Here is a 17,382-nt window from a genome sequence, read left to right on the forward strand (position 1 = left end):
GAGAGAAGACAGAAACAGTATATCTAAGCAATGTTACTGCACCAATGGCACGCCGCTCATCGCCAGCTCGTTTACATCCAAATTCAAATACCCAAATGCATCGTTCACATACTCCCGCGCCTTATCGAATATTGCTTCACAAATCTCTTTCATATCGCCGTCCATTGACCGCGCTGATGCCCGCAAGATAAACGCCATCGCCATCACAGTCGCAAACAACGCGTCTGAGACGGTTGGGAGATGCTTGGTGACCCTGATTCTGACATCCTCCACAGAAACACAAAGTGGTATGACATCAAAGACGGATGAGGTAAACCCGCCGTTGTACAATTGGTGTCGCGCGAGCGTTTCGAGAACGTCCATTTCAGTTCTCGCTTCTGTCGTCTTTTGGGCGAAGACAGGTCGTGACTTCGTTCGCTCATATAGCCCACATCGGTTGCAGACAATCTTCCCTGGGTTCACAGTCGACCGGCGCCAACTAGGCGGGTCACTGGTCCCACACGAAAAACAAGCCCGCCTCAAGAATTGCGTGCTCCCAGAAGGATTGTCGGAGAAAAGTTGAGCTTGGGCCGCAGGATCATTTGGCTTGCGCTGGGGGGGTATTATGCAAAAGTCATAGTCGGACACCAGAGAGTCGTTCGTCGCCCAAGAGTCGGAAAGATTCGATGCGTTGGGTGCTGCCTGCCAATTACCGCTTCTATCGTTTTGGAGAGTATTGTGGGTCGCATTCGACACGACCTCACTTTCATCAACAGCGACGAACGATGTTTGAGATGTGGCAATTGAGTAGCTTGTTCCTAGGCGACCGATCCAAGCATTAACCGTGTCCCGAAGATCGTTGTCGTTCTTCGCCTGGGATGCACTCCGGACAACTCCCAGTTCGCCATCCTCCATGTCTTGTGCTATCTTCTTCACAGCGAGAGCATGAATGGCGGGGGCAGCTTCTGGAAGATTCGGTAGATTGCTGAGGACGACAGGGAGCTCTATCTCAACTTTTGTCGAGGACAGCATATGCTTGCCCGAAAACTTGATAGTTTTTGGGATGTCCTTGCCTGTTGAATTTTTGAGCCAAATTTTCTGACGAGCATAACTGGATAACCTTGAATAATAGCATATACGGTGACTCGGTTCCCGGGACTGATGTTCTGTATTTTGAATGGCGACTGCTGGACTGGGGGAGCCGGCGGCAAGGCAATCGGAGTACACAACGGCAGTGTTTCCTCTCCCAAATCGAGAAAAGAAGTTTCTGAAGCATCAAACATTGTGATGGCCTTTGCCTCGGCTGCTGGGAGAACAACAAACTCGTCTTCCCGTAGCACTGAATCCGAAGTCCCCCAGTCAATCTCAACCTCGGTGATCGGTGGCGTCCTCGCTGCCTTGAGCATCCGCGAGATCTTGCCAGCAAATGCGGCAGACGACTCATTCTCGTCCACCATCATACAAGCCCCATTTCCGACACGCGCAATCCCCTCACAGACGGCAGTTGAGGCTGAGTTGCCGATTCCGAGGGCAAATAGTCGCAAATAGCTTTGTGGCGGAGCGCAGGAGACAGCATTTCTACAGGAGCCTAACAAGGCACTGACATCCCAATAATCCCCATCTGTCAGAACAAAAACGCTGGTCGGAATGTTGTTTCGACGCCGAGCAAAGCATCTTTCCAGTGCGTATTGGATTTCAGTGCCACCATAGTTGGACTTCATCGAATCAACATGCATGGTGGCCTCGTCTAATGAACGCTGGTCATACGGGCGGCTTCCGTTGTCCCAAAGCAGCGTTGGCGATGTGCCGAACGAAACAATTTGGAAATATGTCGATGTATTACGAGAAGGAAGGGTTCGGAGAAGCACGACCAGAGCCTTCTTTGCTGCATTCATCCGAGCGCCAAACATGGAACCCGACCGGTCTACAAGAAAAATGTACTCCTGGGCAGAAACATCTGCGGGGAGTTTAAAGCGCGGGACTAGGGTGAATGTAATAGCTGTTGTGTGTTCGGTTGGATGGAATTCGGCGATGCAACGCGGCGCGTCAAGACCAGCAGAAGTGATGGCCAGGACAAAGTCTTTCTCAAGAGCAGTTGCTGATGATAGGGATACGCGGGCATATTGTCTGTCGGTAAGAGTTGCGTTGGTCAGTGATGGGTCAGGTCCCAACTCGATGTTGATGTTATGCGAAAGTGAGCCTATCTTCGAAATAGGAGAAATGGTCTCCACGGACACGAAGATTTCGAGGAAAACTTGAGATGGAGTCGCGACAGGAACTGGTTCTCCGCCATAACGAGCTCCAATATGCATGGGCACATGGAATCTTGTGGAATCCATTTCATTATCTTCGCTGAGTTCCGTTGCATAAACTAGCTCCACTTGAACCAGCTCGTAAGGTGCCAGGTTGCCCACGGCGATCTGGAAGACTTCGGCTCGGCGATGAGACGCCATGTTCCTTTGAGTGCGTATGCCAACTCACCATCAGGAGATATTTGCTGGAACAAGGCCGTGCGACGTCCCTCACCCACAGCCGCCTCATAGGTTTGTCTTGCTTCTGCTTTCTCTTTGACTTGCCCTGGAATCCGTGACCCGTCTTGCTTGACGAGTGCAAAGGCACAAACAGCGGCTCGATCCGGTATCGGAAAAGCGTAGGCCGCCTCAATGGGCCATGCAAATTCGTTGACATACGTCTGGGTAAGCTTCACTTGGGCTGCAAGTTCTTTAATAGAGGCATCCACTCGCACATGGATGAGTGGAACGGCGGAGAGTTGGTCTGAGTAAAGACCCCACATGTGCAGAATGGATCCAATAGGTTGCTTCGAGAAGTGCTGCGGCCTGGATTCATGTTATGTATATGTTCGTGCGGGAATTGTCGTCGGTTGAAGAGATGACGGTCCGAGTTTGAGTCACCTCAGATTCAATGGTGTGACGACTGTCAACGGCACTTGCTGTTGAGCCACTACACTCAAATTAAATCGTCCTTGTTCTTGCACATCTTGCAAGGCACCAATGGAGATCTCTTCAAACCAACTACTAGGACTTCCTGACATCGAACTTGACGAAGGGCATGAAAGATCGCAAGTTCACCAGGCTATTCACAACAAGTGGGTTGAAATAACTGAGCTAGAGAGCGCCATGTACAACCTTAACGTTGCTCTGTGGACCCTTCAAGCTCGGCACACGAAACTCGTTACCGAATTAGACCAACTCAAAAGCGTCCTTTCTCCCATCCACCGACTTCCGCCTGAACTTCTAGGAGAGATATTTCTCTACTTCAGACCCTCTTTACCCCCCACCGCAGAACAAAGATGGAGCCGGGTTGAAATGCCCTGGAAACTCGCTCTTGTCTGCCGTTCGTGGCGCGAGATTGCGTGCAACCTAGGACAATTGTGGTGTGTCATCGATGTTGGTGATACTCAACCAAACTCAGGCTGGGGCCCACGCCAAGACTGGCCATTGCCTGACGAAGATGATAGTGAATTTCGTGCCTTCTCTGAGGAGGAGATGCTGGAAATGGCAGAGGGATTCGAGATTGAATCCGCACTGGAGCCTCTCAAGGAGTGCATCTGGCGCTCAAACAATCAGGGTCTCTCCATCCGGCTATGGACGAGATCGAAAACCAATGGACTGCCTTTGCTAGAGTTGTGCTTCTCCAATACACTGACCGCTGGGAAGAGCTGATGATTGTTGATCCATCATCAGACGTCCGCCGCCGCTTGCAGAATCTCCAGAAACCTCTCCCGCGACTACGCAGACTCGTTATCGACAATGACTTTGGCAGCAGTTTCTATTCTAATGACGTCGTAGAACTGCCCATTCTCTCCGTTCTGTCTTCCCCTTCAAGTTCTAAATCGGAGGTGCCACATATCACCCAATTCACTGTTGCAAGAGCCAACTTTTACGAAAATAGCAAGATGCCAGTGGTTTGGTCGCAGCTGGAAAAGTTCTGTGAGCTGCATTGCAGCTATATGGACAACCAACGATCCACCATTTACCAGCAGTTGACGAACCTTGTCGTGTTACATGTGGAGTCAAAGTCCTCCATCATGACCTGGACTCATCTGGATCGGGTTGTGCTTCCAAACCTACGGGTGGCCTGTTTTCAGTTTCATTGGCGTGGCACATCCCCCTTTGAGAGTATCATGTTCCCCACCACTTTCGATATGCCGCTCCTTGAAGAGTATGCGATCCAAGGTCATCAGATACGCCGACTGAGTCACTGTCTTCCTTTCGGATCGCCGCTCCTCCGAGATTTGTCTGTGAGTTTCACAAAGGTAGGGTTTCGTCGTGGCGAAACAGAGCAAGCCCTCGCATCGTTCCCGAACCTAAGGAGGCTGTCGCTTACTGGGCCAAACTTCCTCACACAAGAAACCCTTGAATGCCTGACCCCAAGCAGCCTTTGGGAACCTCTTGTGCCTCATTTAGAGCTGCTGATAGTCTCCAGCTCCAGTTTTTGGGATGGCGATTGCAAATGGGAGGCGTTTCTCAACATGCTGCGAGCGCGGTTCAATCCTCCAGAGAGTGAATGTACTCCCTGCCATCGCCTGCAGACGTTCCAATATGTGAACCATCTACATTGCTGGGATGAACATGTCGCAATAGCACTCAACACGTTGAAACAAAGGACAAGATGGGACATTCGAGTTCGGAAGGATTTCTGGGGATGGGCGTGGACTGATTTTGGACTGGATTGGCAGACACAATAGCGGCCCATTGTTGTGCCCCTGAAAAGAGCATTTGATTGCGTTCTTCCAGTCGGTCATAGAGAAGATATTATCATAAAGCTACTGTGAAAGTAGTCCAAGAAAAAATTGTTTACGATTCAGGCCACTGAAAACCAGTGTCAGCTTGGCGCATTGCCAGTGTCAATGACAAAAAATTGTCTTGTTGTTTGTTTGAGGTTTGATAAACAAATCAAAAGATGGTCACTGATGTCACGTCACGCTCCAGCCAACTCGACTTCAGCCTCCCGTCGCAGCGACTGAGGTGTATAGGCCCACCGCCCGCCAAATCGTCAACAAATCTCAACTCGTTCCTTACATCGACTTTTCTTATCCAGTGAGTTGGTTGACCTCTTCTATGACTCCCTGCCACCGAATCTGGCCAATATGGGCCCTCGTCGTCGTTGGCGACGTTGTACAATGACCCCGGCGCGTTGTTTGTTTGACGCGTGCGACGCGTCAAGAGGGCATATACCCTCCGCTTCCTCTCCCTTCCACATTGCACCCCCAGTCCCAAAACCACTTCTGGTCGTCGACAACGAGTCTAATCCACGCGTTTTCTCTCTAGATATGCCCAAGGAAGCCAAACCGAAGGTGGGTTGCATATATATTTCATCATATCACTTTTCGCTCTTTTCTGCCTCCCCGAGCGCCCAGTCTCAGATAGAGGCTGCTCCTCATATCGCTCGACCATCTCCCAGTCACAAACGCTGGCGATGGCGAGCGAACAGCGCATCAAGCGATCCGCCCTACGCCTCCCATACTTACTACGTCTTCCACACCCTTCCACATATCCTTTTTGGCCTATCTCCGTTCATTCTTGGCTACCTACCCGTTGCCACGTCACGTAGCCTAGCCCCAACTTTCGCTTAGCACATCCCATATCTCGTCGTCTCTTGCACCTTGGGTTGAATGTTGACACTCGTTGTAGCGCAAGGCTGCCGAGAAGCCACAAAAGGCCTCCCGCAGCAAGAAGGACCCCAACGCCCCCAAGCGCGCGCTGTCGGCTTACATGTTCTTCAGCCAGGACTGGCGCGAGCGTATCAAGACCGAGAACCCGGACGCCAGCTTCGGTTTGTGCTTCTTATGTATCTTGTGTAGCCCCTTCTCATCCTCTTGCCCAGGCGAGGTCGGCAAGTTGCTCGGTGCCAAATGGAAAGAACTTGATGATGAAGAGAAACAACCTTACATCGAGCAAGCCGCCAAAGACAAGACCCGCGCGGAACAGGAGAAAGAGGCTTATGAGGGCGGTGGCAGTGGCAAGAAATCTGCGGCTGCAAGTGGCGAGGAGGACGATGAAGACGACGATTAAATGTTTAACCCCAAGTTTGCTCCTACTTTATTCGCCATTCGTAACTTTTTTCCCTGCGCTGATGTGTGCTTAAACCTTGTAAATACATACGAAGACTTAGTATTTCACTGTACCGTACAGTCTCAAGTCGTCTGTGAAAATATAGCTGCTTCATGTTGTATTCAGTCAGTTTACACAAGCAGGTTGGAGACCAGTGAAACGAGTATCTCAACTTGCCCACTCGGTAAGCTAGCCTCCAAATAGTCATTTGCCTTTTCATACATTCCCTCCCAAGAATCGCGTTCTTTGCTGAGCTTGCTGGAAAGGAACGCCATAGTCACCACCGTTGCCATAACTCCGTCGCTCACTCCTGAAGGTAGTTTTGCCCGTAAAGCGTCAACTGAACAAGCGAGCTGGATGATTTTGAGGACATCCAGCGAGAAACGGCCATCGAACGACTGTGAACGGGCAAGGGCTTCCAATGGATCGGAGAGGTTTAGAACTGGAGTGGAAGCGGCCAGCTGTGGAATGTTCGAACCAAAGGGTTTTGCGCTTGCAACCCTCCCTCTTGGAATCCCGTATTCCTCTTGTGTAGCATAGTTGCCTTGATCGTTTTCCCAATGAAGCGAGGCACCACGCGCGCTGAAATCCAAGAATTCGGTTTGTTGCTGCTGTTGCGGCATCCTCCTCTGCATTTGCTGAGCAGGATATGCTGCTGTCGGAGGAGGACTACCGTAGCCCGCGCTCATACCCCGACCAGCCCTTCTTGGTCCAGGGGTGTTGAACATTCCAGACGAGCCAAAAAGAGCATCCCCAAAGGAGGGGGCAGCCCCTCGGCCCCCTCCCCGCAGAGGAACCATATTTACAGGTGCGCTGAAGCCTACCAAGCCAACAGGAATATTGGGCGGAGCCTGCACACAGTTAATATCAATCTTTTCGGGTTCGAACTACCTACTCCGTAGCTCTGCGTGTTCGCGACTGATGGGCGAACGGAGACATGAATCGGTCGGTTCTTTTCTGATTCCAGTTTGCTTTCGTCGATTGCGACAAACGAAGTGTGTTTAGACACAATCGAATACGTTTTTCCAAGCCGCACAATCATGGCCGTGACTGTTCGAGAGACTAAGTCGAGATCATCCCGGTTGTGCAGCGCTTGGGCAACATTGTGTCGACCGTCTTCGAGGTCCTGGATAATTTTCCGGGCCGCAAGGGCGTGGATCGCAGGAGGCGCGCCAGGCGTATTTGGGAGATGGCTGATGGCTACATCAACAGGCAGCTCAATTTCGGCACCATCTCCAGAGACGCCTCTAAGAACGACCGTTTTGGGAACAACTTTATCTAATTGACAATCAGTTCATGAACACGTACGAGACAGGCCACCGCGCACCTTGTAGAATAGCATAGACCGTGAGGCGGATAGTGGGGAAGAGATTCAGAACCTTGAACGGCGCCTGTTGTAGATATGATGGTGGCGGAAGAACAACGTTAGCTGGAGGTGGAGGAATTAAAGGCGTATTAACATCCATGAGATCTTCAATGGTATTGTCAAAAATGTTGAGCTTGGCCTTTCCCTTCGCTCTTGCTGGTATTGCTTCAATGACCTCAAAACTCCTCAAAATCGTCATCAGCGGAGGACGACGTGAAATTTGTTGAAGTTGATTGTCCCCAATCAACAATGATATCCGAGATAGGTGGCGATTTGGCCGCTTTGAGCATTCGGGATATTTTGCCCGTAAAGTTTGTCTCATTTTCACCCACGATCATGCACGTCCCGTTTCCAATCCGCGCAATACCCTCACACATAGCAGTTGAAACCGAGTTGCCGATGCCAAGAACGGAAAGACGAATATATGCATTTTTCGGTGCGCCTTCGACAGCGCTTTTACACTCAGCCAACACTCCGTCCAAATCCCAAGCTTCGCCGTCTGTCAACATCAGAACGCTCAACGGGCGGTCCTTTTTGCGATCGCGGAAACACTGCGCCAACGCGTTCCGGATTTCCGTTCCCCCAAAGTCCGCATTCATCGAGTCAACATGTTTCGTCGCCTGTTCAAGGGTTTCTTGATTATATGTTTTGCTGCCCTGTGGCCAGAGGGAGCTACAATGAGACCCGAATGACATGATTTGGAAGAGCGAGTCTTTGTGTGGGATTGAACGAAGCATCACGACCATTGCTCTTTTTGCGGCCTGAATCCGTTTTCCGTCCATCGAACCACTGCGGTCCACCAGAAGTACAAACTCTTGGCGCGAAATATCGGGGAGTTTGAAGCGCGGGACAAGAGTCAGCGCCATTGCGACAGTATTGTCTGTGGGATGCAACTCGGCAACACAACGAGGGGCATCAAGGCCAGCTGATTTTACCGTAAGCACGAAGTCCTTGTCCAGCATCGACTCTGACGACAGCGAGATGCGGGCATAGTTCGAGAACGGCAACTCCTTAAAATTGGGGAGCTTTGGATCGGGGCCCAGTTCTGTCGAGACAGTGTGGGAAGGAGAGCCAATCTTAGCGATCGGCGCTCGAGCTTCGACATTCAATGCGACAGTCAGGAACGGAGGAGAGGATTTGGCCTTGACGAAGAAGTTGCGGAAGGAGAAAGTGTGAGGGGAAGTAGGGGCATGACCATAACGAGCACCGATGTGGACTGGGAGATGGAATCGAATCGAATCGCTCTCTTCGTCTTCAGCAAGCTCTGTCGCGTAAATGAGCTCAATCTGAACTTGTTCGTTTGATGCGATATTGCCGACCGACACCTGAAATACTAGAAACGAATTAGAGGGCTACTAGACGAGAATCTGAGTTTGACATACCATCCGGAGTCTGCTGCTCCAAGAGTGACGCCTGATGGCCAGCTGCGACGGCAGTTTGGTAAGTCTCCCGAGCCTCTTGCTTCTCCTTTACAATTCCAACAACCCGAGTTCCATCTTGTTTGATCATAACAAAGCTGCATACTGCTGCTCGAGAGGGAATGGGGAAGGTGTATGACGCCTCGATAGGCACGTTTGCGTCATTGGCGTAGGTTTGAGTGAGCTTTACTTGGGCAGCAAGCTCTTTAATGGATGCCTCGGCCTGGACATTGAGGAGAGGAAGAGAGACGAAGCGATATGCTGGGTAGTAACCGAGGCCAAATACACCAGAGTAGGACATTGCCAGGGTGGAGCGGGTGTGGGTGTGAAGCCATCAGGCTACAGCTTTTAGTTATAAGTACGTTGGGCGTCTATCGTCGACGGTCCCGCATTGCTGACTCCTGCTTAAGGCGCTAACGTGGCGCTCAGAGCTCGAGCTTAAACATCGTGGTGGCCATTTCCGAAAGATGTCACGTGCAATCAAAACTCTTCAAACACTCTTTCCTGCTCTTGGCTGGCGTTCTCGGGATTCTGGCTCTCAGGGCCGAGAGACCATTGATACCACTGATATGTCTCTAGCCTCTACATCCTTCATTAAGCCTGTCGCACTCGCAGACCGGAATTTGCAACAACTTTTTTGAGGTTTTCCGAGTCAACCGTCTATCCAACACCGAGACCATTTAGAAACCATTCGCCGCGGCCTGCTTCCTTCGGCTCTGACATTTCAACAACCACGAGCACACTAAGAGCAGCATCTTTTCGAAGAAATCCCCCATAGACATACCCGTCTTTACCGTTGGATTGGACCCGGCGTTAAGATCTTCACCATCGACTACTCGAGGACCAACACAAGACCCAGTGTCCACCTGCAGCCACCTGCCTTCTTACATCATGAGACGGTGCTGCTTCCTCTGCAAATCGGGCCAACGTCACAGTCTGTTCGTCCGACACAGTCATTTTCTATTACCATTCACACGGGAAGGACGTCGCAAACATCTTCGAGCGATGCGCTTCTCGACATACGAACCCCCCTTCAGTCAACAACATCAACATTGCTATTGTGGATAGCTGATGCAGGCTCGCGCCTAGCCATGGAATCAATTCTGGCGCAAGATGAGCAGAAGCGTTTGTGATGCGGCCAGCCGCCGACCCATGTGCGGGTGGGTCTACTCCTCGACACCCGTGACCCCCAGGAGGTTCTTTCGACATCACATGCTTTGCTGCACATAATGCGGGTCGTCGCACGGACTCCCCGGCGTCTCACTTTCGCTCCCAAGGCATCGTCCTCTTCAATTTCCTCGACCGCCGTGACGTCACCATTTGACTCTTAAATATGAAGCACATCTCCAGTTCTGAGTACGCGTCTCCGCTCCGATGCTTTTCGCTGGTAAGAGACTGGGGGCTCTCGCCCTCCTAGCAGGACTCTTCCCTGCTGTCATTTCATCGTCCGCCCCCCCGCTCTCCGACAGAGCCGACCTGCCGCAACCGTTTGTCTCGCGGACTCCTGAAGTTCAATTCGACAACTTCACTCTGTTCATCCATGGGCAACGCCTCTTCCTGCAGTACGCGTCGAGCTCTCAATTTAATGATGCACTCACACGGATGGCTGCGTAGTGGCGCGGAAATGCACACCTTCCGGCTTCCAGTGCCGTCTTTATGGCCGGATATCCTGGAGAAATTCAAGGCAGCTGGGTTGAACATGGTTTCTGTTTACATCCACATGGGTGTAGTCAATCCTTCCCGTGGCGTCGTTGACTTTGGCGGCTATCGCGCCCTTCAACCGCTCTTCGATGCCGCGAAGGCGGCCGGTCTTTGGCTCATCTTGCGACCTGGTCCCTACATTAACGCAGGTATGTTTGATCGCAAGTCACATGATCGTTGATCCTCACACACAACAGAAACCACCGCTGGCGGTATCGCGCATTGGGCTACCACAGAAGTTGCTGGAAATCTTAGGACTGGAGCGGCAGACTGGCAAGCTGCATGGCAAGATTATATTCAGGGGATCATTCGTGAGACGGCCCCCAATCAAATCAACCATGGAGGTCCCGTTATTGGTGCGTTTGTCCTGTTGAAGTGCAATTGGCATTGAATATGGCTGTACAGCGGTACAAATTGGTTCGTTCCACATGTGCTTACCGTATATTCGTCCAACATTGCCCCAGACAATGAATACTCTCAGAACCCCGATTCGCATGCTCGCTATTTCGAACAGCTCATCGCCGTGTACCACAATTCATCGATTGTGGTCCCTTTGACGTACAACGATGCGGGCCCGGGAAGGAACTTGTGTGTACCGTCGTTATTCTACACGCATATAGTCTAATAACCTCCCTAGCATCAACGGCACCGTAAGTGGTCTAACACCATGTTGTCCCCCCAACAATCCTCGTAGGGAGCTGTGGATCTTTATGGACTCGACTCGTACTTCGTGGTAAGACCTCTTTCTATATCCACTGCTGATAAGTAACACCTCTATCCAGGGCGCCGACTGCTCCGACCCCAACAACTGGCCGCAAGTGCCGGATTACTATCACCGTTACCATCAAGAAGTCAAGTATGCCCCGGACAAGTCCCTCGTTTAACGCTTTCCTGACCCGTGTGTAGCCCTTCGCAAGCATGGTTCTTCCCCGAATTCCAGGCAGGAAGCTTCGACGGATGGTACATCTTATCGCAGTTGATCGCTAGAACTGATTACTGATCAATTGGTCAGGGGCCCTGGCTCCCCCGGTTACGCGTTATGCAACCAACTTACAGGCCCAGGCTTGCAATCGTTGTTCAACAAGAATGCATGGGCGAGCAACGGAAAGCTGATCTCCTACTACATGGGCTATGGGTAAGCGGCGTCTCATAACTCAAATTGTAATTGCTCACTTGAACCATAGAGGAACATCTTGGGGAGCACTTCCCTTCCCGTGGGTCTATAACTGATGCATTGATTCGACACTGAACGAAACCTCTAGTGGATCTTACACAAGTTATGACTATGGCGCGTCTGTGCGTATCTTAACCCCGTTATAGTTTCTGGTTCTTATGATGTCTTTAGATCAGCGAGAATCGGGCTCTCACCTCCAAATTCGATGAGCTGAAGCTCCAGGGCTTATTCATCCGCAGCTCGCCCGACTTCTACAAGACCAACTGGATCTCAGACAGTACAACCGGATTCAGCACATCCAACTCGGCCGTGTTCGGGACGTTCCTCCAGAACCCAGACAACAAGGCCGCATTCTACATCATGCGCCAACGCGATACCACTTCCAAGTAAGCCTTACCAAAATTTTGCCCTCACCTACTGACTGATTATAGCGCGGTTGCAACGTTCAAACTCAATATCACGACACCCATTTCCGCTAACATCCAAGTGCCGCTGGTTGTACCTGCTGTCACGCTTACTGGTCGCGAATCGAAACTCGTCGTTGCCGGCTCTTCATTCGGTCAATCGAGGATTGACTATACCACTGCTGAGATCTTCTTCGGCGGCAGGATTGGCAACCGTGACATCCTCTTCTTGTATGGTGGCTCGACGCAAGCGCATGAAGTCCGCCTTAAGTTGACCGGACGGGCCAGCAGGGAGCACCTCACCAATTCCTCGCTCGTCAGCTCCACCCAGAGTGACGGTGGGTCGACGATCTTTGCTTTCCAAGCGGGGATCACGGGTCTTCATACGGTTTACGACTCAACTACACAACTCATCCTCTTTGGTGACCGCCAGACGGCGATCACGTTCTTCTCCCCCGTCATTCCCGGCACTGGTGACTTCGCCACATACTGGGCCACCGGAAGCAATAGCACGGTCCTCGTTGGTGGGCCCTACCTCGTCCGCCACGCCTCCATTTCTGGCTCTACGCTCGCGTTGAAGGGAGATCTCAACGCAACTGTGCCGCTCACTGTCATTGCCCCACCTAATGTTCGCTCTGTCACCTGGAACGGTGCAAGCGTCCAGGTCACCCGTGGTGTCAGCTCCACCGCTGGCGCATTTACTGGGACGCTTACCCCTCGTGATGCAATCAAGCAAGTCACAGTACCGGCCTTGACTGGCTGGAAGTACAAGGACTCGTTACCCGAAATTGCCCTCGACTATGATGACTCGGACTGGATTGTCGGTGACCACAGAACAACCAACGTCCCCCGCAAGCCATACTATGGAGATGGCCGCATTCTCTACCACTGCGATTACGGATTGTACGTCCTATTGTCTCGGTTCTTTTTCTCATACTCAACCCGTGGATAGCTGCGAGAATACTGTGCTTTGGCGCGGACACTTCAAGGGTCAGGGCCAGACTGCGATGAACCTGTCGCTTAACGGCGGTGAAGGTGCGCTACCTCTTACACGACGACTAGAATGCCATTGACCGTTTCAAGGCTATGCTGCTAGCGTGTGGCTCAACAACGTTTTCCTCGACACCTCATGGGGAAAGTGCGTGCTGCTGTTTCATATTCGTACCCTCGACATCTAATATCGGTCCGCAGCTCCAGCAACCATCGCCACAATATCCAAGAAGCCGAATTCCACGTCGGATTCCCTGCCGGGTCTGTGCGCGACGGTGACAACGTCATCACCATCGTTTTGGATAACATGGGACACGATGAGGCCAGCAACGATCCGGACAACTTCAAAGTTGCTCGTGGCGTCCGCGGCTTCAACCTTGATGTGGGCACTTTTGGCGACTGGAAAGTGCGCGGAAAGGTTGGTGGGTACAAAGGGTGGGTCACAGCTATCGTTGCGATGTCAAACGCTAACGCCGCCACCAGATTCTTGGACAAGGCCCGAGGTGTTATGAACGAGGGCGGTCTCTACGGTGAACGCCGAGGATGGCATCTACCTGGCTTTGACACTTCGTCCTGGGAGTCCCGCGAGCTCTCCGCTGGTTTGCCGAGCGGGACCGCCGGCGTTGGCTTCTTCGTTACCAAGTTCAAACTCGACATCCCCGAAGGCATCGATGCGCTGCTTTCTTTCAACTTCCGCGAGGGCGAAGGTTTGCTTTTATCGAGATTACCGTATTGTAGCTGACACTTATCGGCAGGCCAGACGTATCGTGCGTTTGTGTTCATCAACGGCTGGCACATGGCTAAACGTGTTGCGAATCTTGGGTAAGCGGAAAAGAAAATACGACGGTCCAGAAGCTTACACTTTGCAGGCCTCAATTGAAGTTCCCCGTTCATCAAGGTATTCTCGACTACCACGGCGAGAAGTACGTCTTTATCCAGCAAAGCAAAGAGAGCTGGCTAACATTTCATTCTCCAGCACCATCGCCGTCGCCTTGTGGTCAATGGACAAGTTCGCCGTCTCACCCAAGCTGCAAATCGAGATCGACGCTGTTCTCGATGGTGGAGTGCCCAACATCAAAACGACGAACCCGCCGTGGACGCCTGAGGGCCGCGATGGGAATTAAAAATGTGAAATGAAATATGTGTAACCTGGATAAATGTGTTTTTTTTTTGTCTTTTATGAATTGTTGTTTGTTTGTTTGGGATTCACCACCCGTATGCATCAAAACGTCACAGAGTGACAAGCACGTCGATGCCACGACCAACTCACCTGAGCTCAATCGTCCGGTCCAATCTACAAGCTGAGCAATGGCTTGTTATAAGGATATCCTCTTACCACACTCGAATGGGGAATCGATTTGGAGTTGGAGGCGTGCACGCAGACTGATAAATACACAACTTCCTCCAGCTCTCAAATACTCTAGCGGAGAAACTGGGCTAAATACAGACAGGCTCTCGCGTGGCTTTTCTTCCGGATTCGAAGGCGCGGGAAAAACTGACCGCATTTGAAGTATCACCGGAACGGTTACTGGAGTGGGCACATGCCGCATGTACGCCATACCAAAAATAATCAGGAACTCTGGAGCTAATGGATAATGCTGTGCCCTTGGGCTATGCATTATCGACTGCGCAATTCTATAGAAAGCAAAGGCAAGAGTGCACCTCCCGCGACACAGTATACGAGCGTTAGAGCTGCCCTCAAAAAAAGAACGCCATTGAAAACTATACATGACGTCACTGCTCCAAAATTTCCTTTTCTGGCCTTGGGACGATAAAACGACGTCAATTGATGCAACAGTGCGTCACAGCCCCACAATGACGCCGCAGTTTTCAGGTCTGCCGACAAACCTATAAAGTGGCGCTAGCCACGCTCAAGGCCTACCACTCCACTCCACCCTCCGCTCAATAATGTTTGCCCTCCATGTCGGGACCTTCCTCATCTTTGCTGCCTTCGCTCTTCTCATTGTAGCGAGCATCTCCGCACCCACCGTGGCCAAAATAGACTTCCTCCATGTGCCTCTTAATAACGGGTCGTCTGTCCGTTTTGGCTCCCTTGGCTTCTGCATAATGAGTCCCGACGGCAACTCTTGCACACCTACTGGAGTAGGATACCGGATCGGTGGGCTGAATCTGCTTTTCATAGAAAAAAAAATGTCCTGACGGGTTTTAGCTAATGAAATTTCCGCGATCGGCATTGACGCTTTCAATAGCGCTCAAGCAGCAACCCTCCATGGCCTCACACAGGCTTTGATTCTCCACCAAATAGCCGCCGGTGTTTCTGGCATTGCACTCCTCCTTGCCCTTGGCTCGCACCGTATCGGCTTCCTCTTTGCATCAGCCGTTGCCTTCCTCGCCTTTCTCATCGCTACCGCCGTCATGATCATTGACTTCACCCTCTTCGGGGTTCGTGGCTTCCTTCCATGATGTTTGCCGTGACTTACCTACTTCTTTCAGACTGTGAAGCACCACGTTGACCGGAACGGCGGTAGCGCAACCTTTGGCAACGCGATCTGGATGGTCCTCGCGGCAGCCATAACGCTCTTCTTTGCATCCATCGCAACATGCTTTGCCTGCATCACCGGCCGTCGTCGTACACGGCGGACCCGGGCCGCTACCGGCACATATTAAGTAACGATTTCTCACGATACCCATTCGCCTTATTCGTACGGAAGGAGGATGTACTTATGATTACGGACACGATTGGTGACGCAGTTCCACAAGATAATAATAAGTATTGTATTAGTAGACTTGTTGTAGTTGAACCCAAAAAAGTTGGGATTACACATCACATAAGCCATCCGGCGTTAACTTGTCCCGCCACCCGGACTGAGAGAAGGGCTCATAGACTGCACTTTCCGTCGTGGCGCCCGCTGCTTCTTGCGGATATTAACGGGGATGTTATGTCGGGCCAAAGACTGCTTGCAGGTGAGTGTGATTAGCGAGTAACTTCCCAGACAGCCACCTTTGTGAGCTCGGTCGATTCTTTGAGTGCCGGCGCACTTTTCGTCGAATACACCGTGAACACGCCACCGAAGCACTCTGCCAGTACTGTTGGATGTGCATGACCGGTGGGTCGCGCGAGAAGGTCGAAAAAGCGATATCTGGCAAAGGGCACTCAACAAAAGCGGCGCAGTAGTGCTAAACGAGGGGCCACCTAAGCACAAATTGCCCCTCTGACCGTACAGCGAGGTCCTCGAAAATTTAGCTGGATAACAACGCGATCACACACTCACACTGAAGGTGAACAGAAGCCTTTTGCTCTCCTCCCCAGGCACTTGCACCAGATATGCCTCGACGAATGTTGCGCCAAATAATGAAGTCGTGCGCTTTGAACTCTCAGTGATAGGTCTACCCTCTATGTAGGTCAGCGGCGCTGCTTGTGGGGTAGAGCCAGAGCCTGAAGTCGGTGATGGTGATGTGCTTGGGACTTCAAAGAGATCAACCATGCATAACATTCCAGCTAGAGCGACAGTCCTGGGGACAAACAAGACGGGCAGTAAGTACATTCATCTTCTTCATAAGGTGAATCCAGTGGCAACTCAACTCGTAGTTGTCGATTTCAGTATACTGCGGCTCTTCCCCGTCCATGCTGACTTGATAAAGGCGTAGCTCGACCACTGGGTATGCTCAGGTTAGTTTGTCTGATAAAAACTATCCCAGATTCCACGTACCAGGAGGATCGTCCAAAACCCGTCTGTCGACCGCCCCGAACCTGCCAACCCACACCGGCGCTGAGCAAACGGCAAAAAATGTCAAGAAAACTCGTATCGCTTACCTCCGACCGTACTCAGGCCTTTGGATCTCCTCCAGCTCTGCATAAATAGTTTCTCCCGCGAACCTTCCCTCCGTAAAGTGAACTGCTGCGCCAACGAAGTCGGTGGTGGCCTCGTCAACTGCTGGGGGCTCAGAATCGCCACTGTCGGGCGGAAGTGCATTGAGATTAGGGAGAAAAGCCTGGGATTGATGGTGGCCAGCCGAATCTCCAGCCCAACTCAGCGAAGCGGCCCGCATGTTCCCCGTCGGCTGAGAGTATGACGGGCCAGCGACACTCTGCGGAGAAGCGGCTGCCTCCTCCAACGACGACATGGACCAAGGGTCAGAGTACATTCGCTCGCTTGCGATGCTACGTTACCTCTGAATCACAGCACAACTTGAAAGAAGTCTTATCAGCACAACAAAACAAAGAGTCCATGTTGTGGGGTGCGAGTTTTGGGATTTCGGCGGCGATCGCTCTGACGATTCACTGAAATTGGGACTGCCCACCGTCCGCGAGGCA

At 51.7% G+C, this 17,382-nt stretch overlaps 6 protein-coding genes across 6 annotated transcripts; 3 read left to right on the forward strand and 3 right to left on the reverse strand.

Moving 5' to 3' along the window:
- Window positions 1-33: 33 nt before the first annotated feature.
- On the reverse strand, window positions 34-2,773 carry MIND_00955600 (uncharacterized protein; the record flags this gene model as incomplete). Its single annotated transcript, XM_037366172.1, has 3 exons — window positions 34-1,052; window positions 1,100-2,407; window positions 2,461-2,773. The coding sequence occupies 3 exons, from the start codon at window positions 2,771-2,773 to the stop codon at window positions 34-36; spliced, it is 2,640 nt and encodes an 879-aa protein (XP_037217584.1).
- Window positions 2,774-5,272: 2,499 nt separating this feature from the next.
- On the forward strand, window positions 5,273-6,014 carry MIND_00955700 (uncharacterized protein; the record flags this gene model as incomplete). Its single annotated transcript, XM_037366173.1, has 3 exons — window positions 5,273-5,296; window positions 5,634-5,775; window positions 5,827-6,014. The coding sequence occupies 3 exons, from the start codon at window positions 5,273-5,275 to the stop codon at window positions 6,012-6,014; spliced, it is 354 nt and encodes a 117-aa protein (XP_037217585.1).
- Window positions 6,015-7,595: 1,581 nt separating this feature from the next.
- On the reverse strand, window positions 7,596-9,138 carry MIND_00955800 (uncharacterized protein; the record flags this gene model as incomplete). The annotated part of the gene is made up of 2 exons (XM_037366174.1): window positions 7,596-8,752; window positions 8,802-9,138. The coding sequence occupies 2 exons, from the start codon at window positions 9,136-9,138 to the stop codon at window positions 7,596-7,598; spliced, it is 1,494 nt and encodes a 497-aa protein (XP_037217586.1).
- Window positions 9,139-10,211: 1,073 nt separating this feature from the next.
- MIND_00955900 (Glycoside hydrolase family 35 protein) lies at window positions 10,212-14,230 on the forward strand (the record flags this gene model as incomplete). Its single annotated transcript, XM_037366175.1, has 21 exons — window positions 10,212-10,399; window positions 10,452-10,687; window positions 10,736-10,894; window positions 10,944-10,955; window positions 11,003-11,126; window positions 11,176-11,188; window positions 11,233-11,271; window positions 11,321-11,394; window positions 11,445-11,498; window positions 11,551-11,673; window positions 11,723-11,752; window positions 11,801-11,834; window positions 11,884-12,098; window positions 12,144-13,019; window positions 13,069-13,151; window positions 13,200-13,254; window positions 13,308-13,541; window positions 13,590-13,813; window positions 13,862-13,928; window positions 13,976-14,029; window positions 14,083-14,230. 21 exons carry the CDS (start codon window positions 10,212-10,214, stop codon window positions 14,228-14,230), a joined length of 3,042 nt encoding a protein of 1,013 aa, XP_037217587.1.
- A 784-nt stretch (window positions 14,231-15,014) lies between these two features.
- Window positions 15,015-15,734, forward strand: MIND_00956000 (uncharacterized protein; the record flags this gene model as incomplete). The annotated part of the gene is made up of 3 exons (XM_037366176.1): window positions 15,015-15,225; window positions 15,277-15,509; window positions 15,561-15,734. The coding sequence occupies 3 exons, from the start codon at window positions 15,015-15,017 to the stop codon at window positions 15,732-15,734; spliced, it is 618 nt and encodes a 205-aa protein (XP_037217588.1).
- Window positions 15,735-15,910: 176 nt separating this feature from the next.
- On the reverse strand, window positions 15,911-17,213 carry MIND_00956100 (Velvet domain-containing protein; the record flags this gene model as incomplete). Its single annotated transcript, XM_037366177.1, has 7 exons — window positions 15,911-16,021; window positions 16,069-16,207; window positions 16,261-16,298; window positions 16,340-16,580; window positions 16,651-16,723; window positions 16,778-16,818; window positions 16,882-17,213. 7 exons carry the CDS (start codon window positions 17,211-17,213, stop codon window positions 15,911-15,913), a joined length of 975 nt encoding a protein of 324 aa, XP_037217589.1.
- Between the last annotated feature and the right edge of the window lie 169 nt (window positions 17,214-17,382).

Source organism: Mycena indigotica (genome assembly GCF_014461135.1).
Source record: "Mycena indigotica strain 171206Taipei chromosome Unknown Mind.scaff0008, whole genome shotgun sequence".
Taxonomy (NCBI): domain Eukaryota; kingdom Fungi; phylum Basidiomycota; class Agaricomycetes; order Agaricales; family Mycenaceae; genus Mycena; species Mycena indigotica.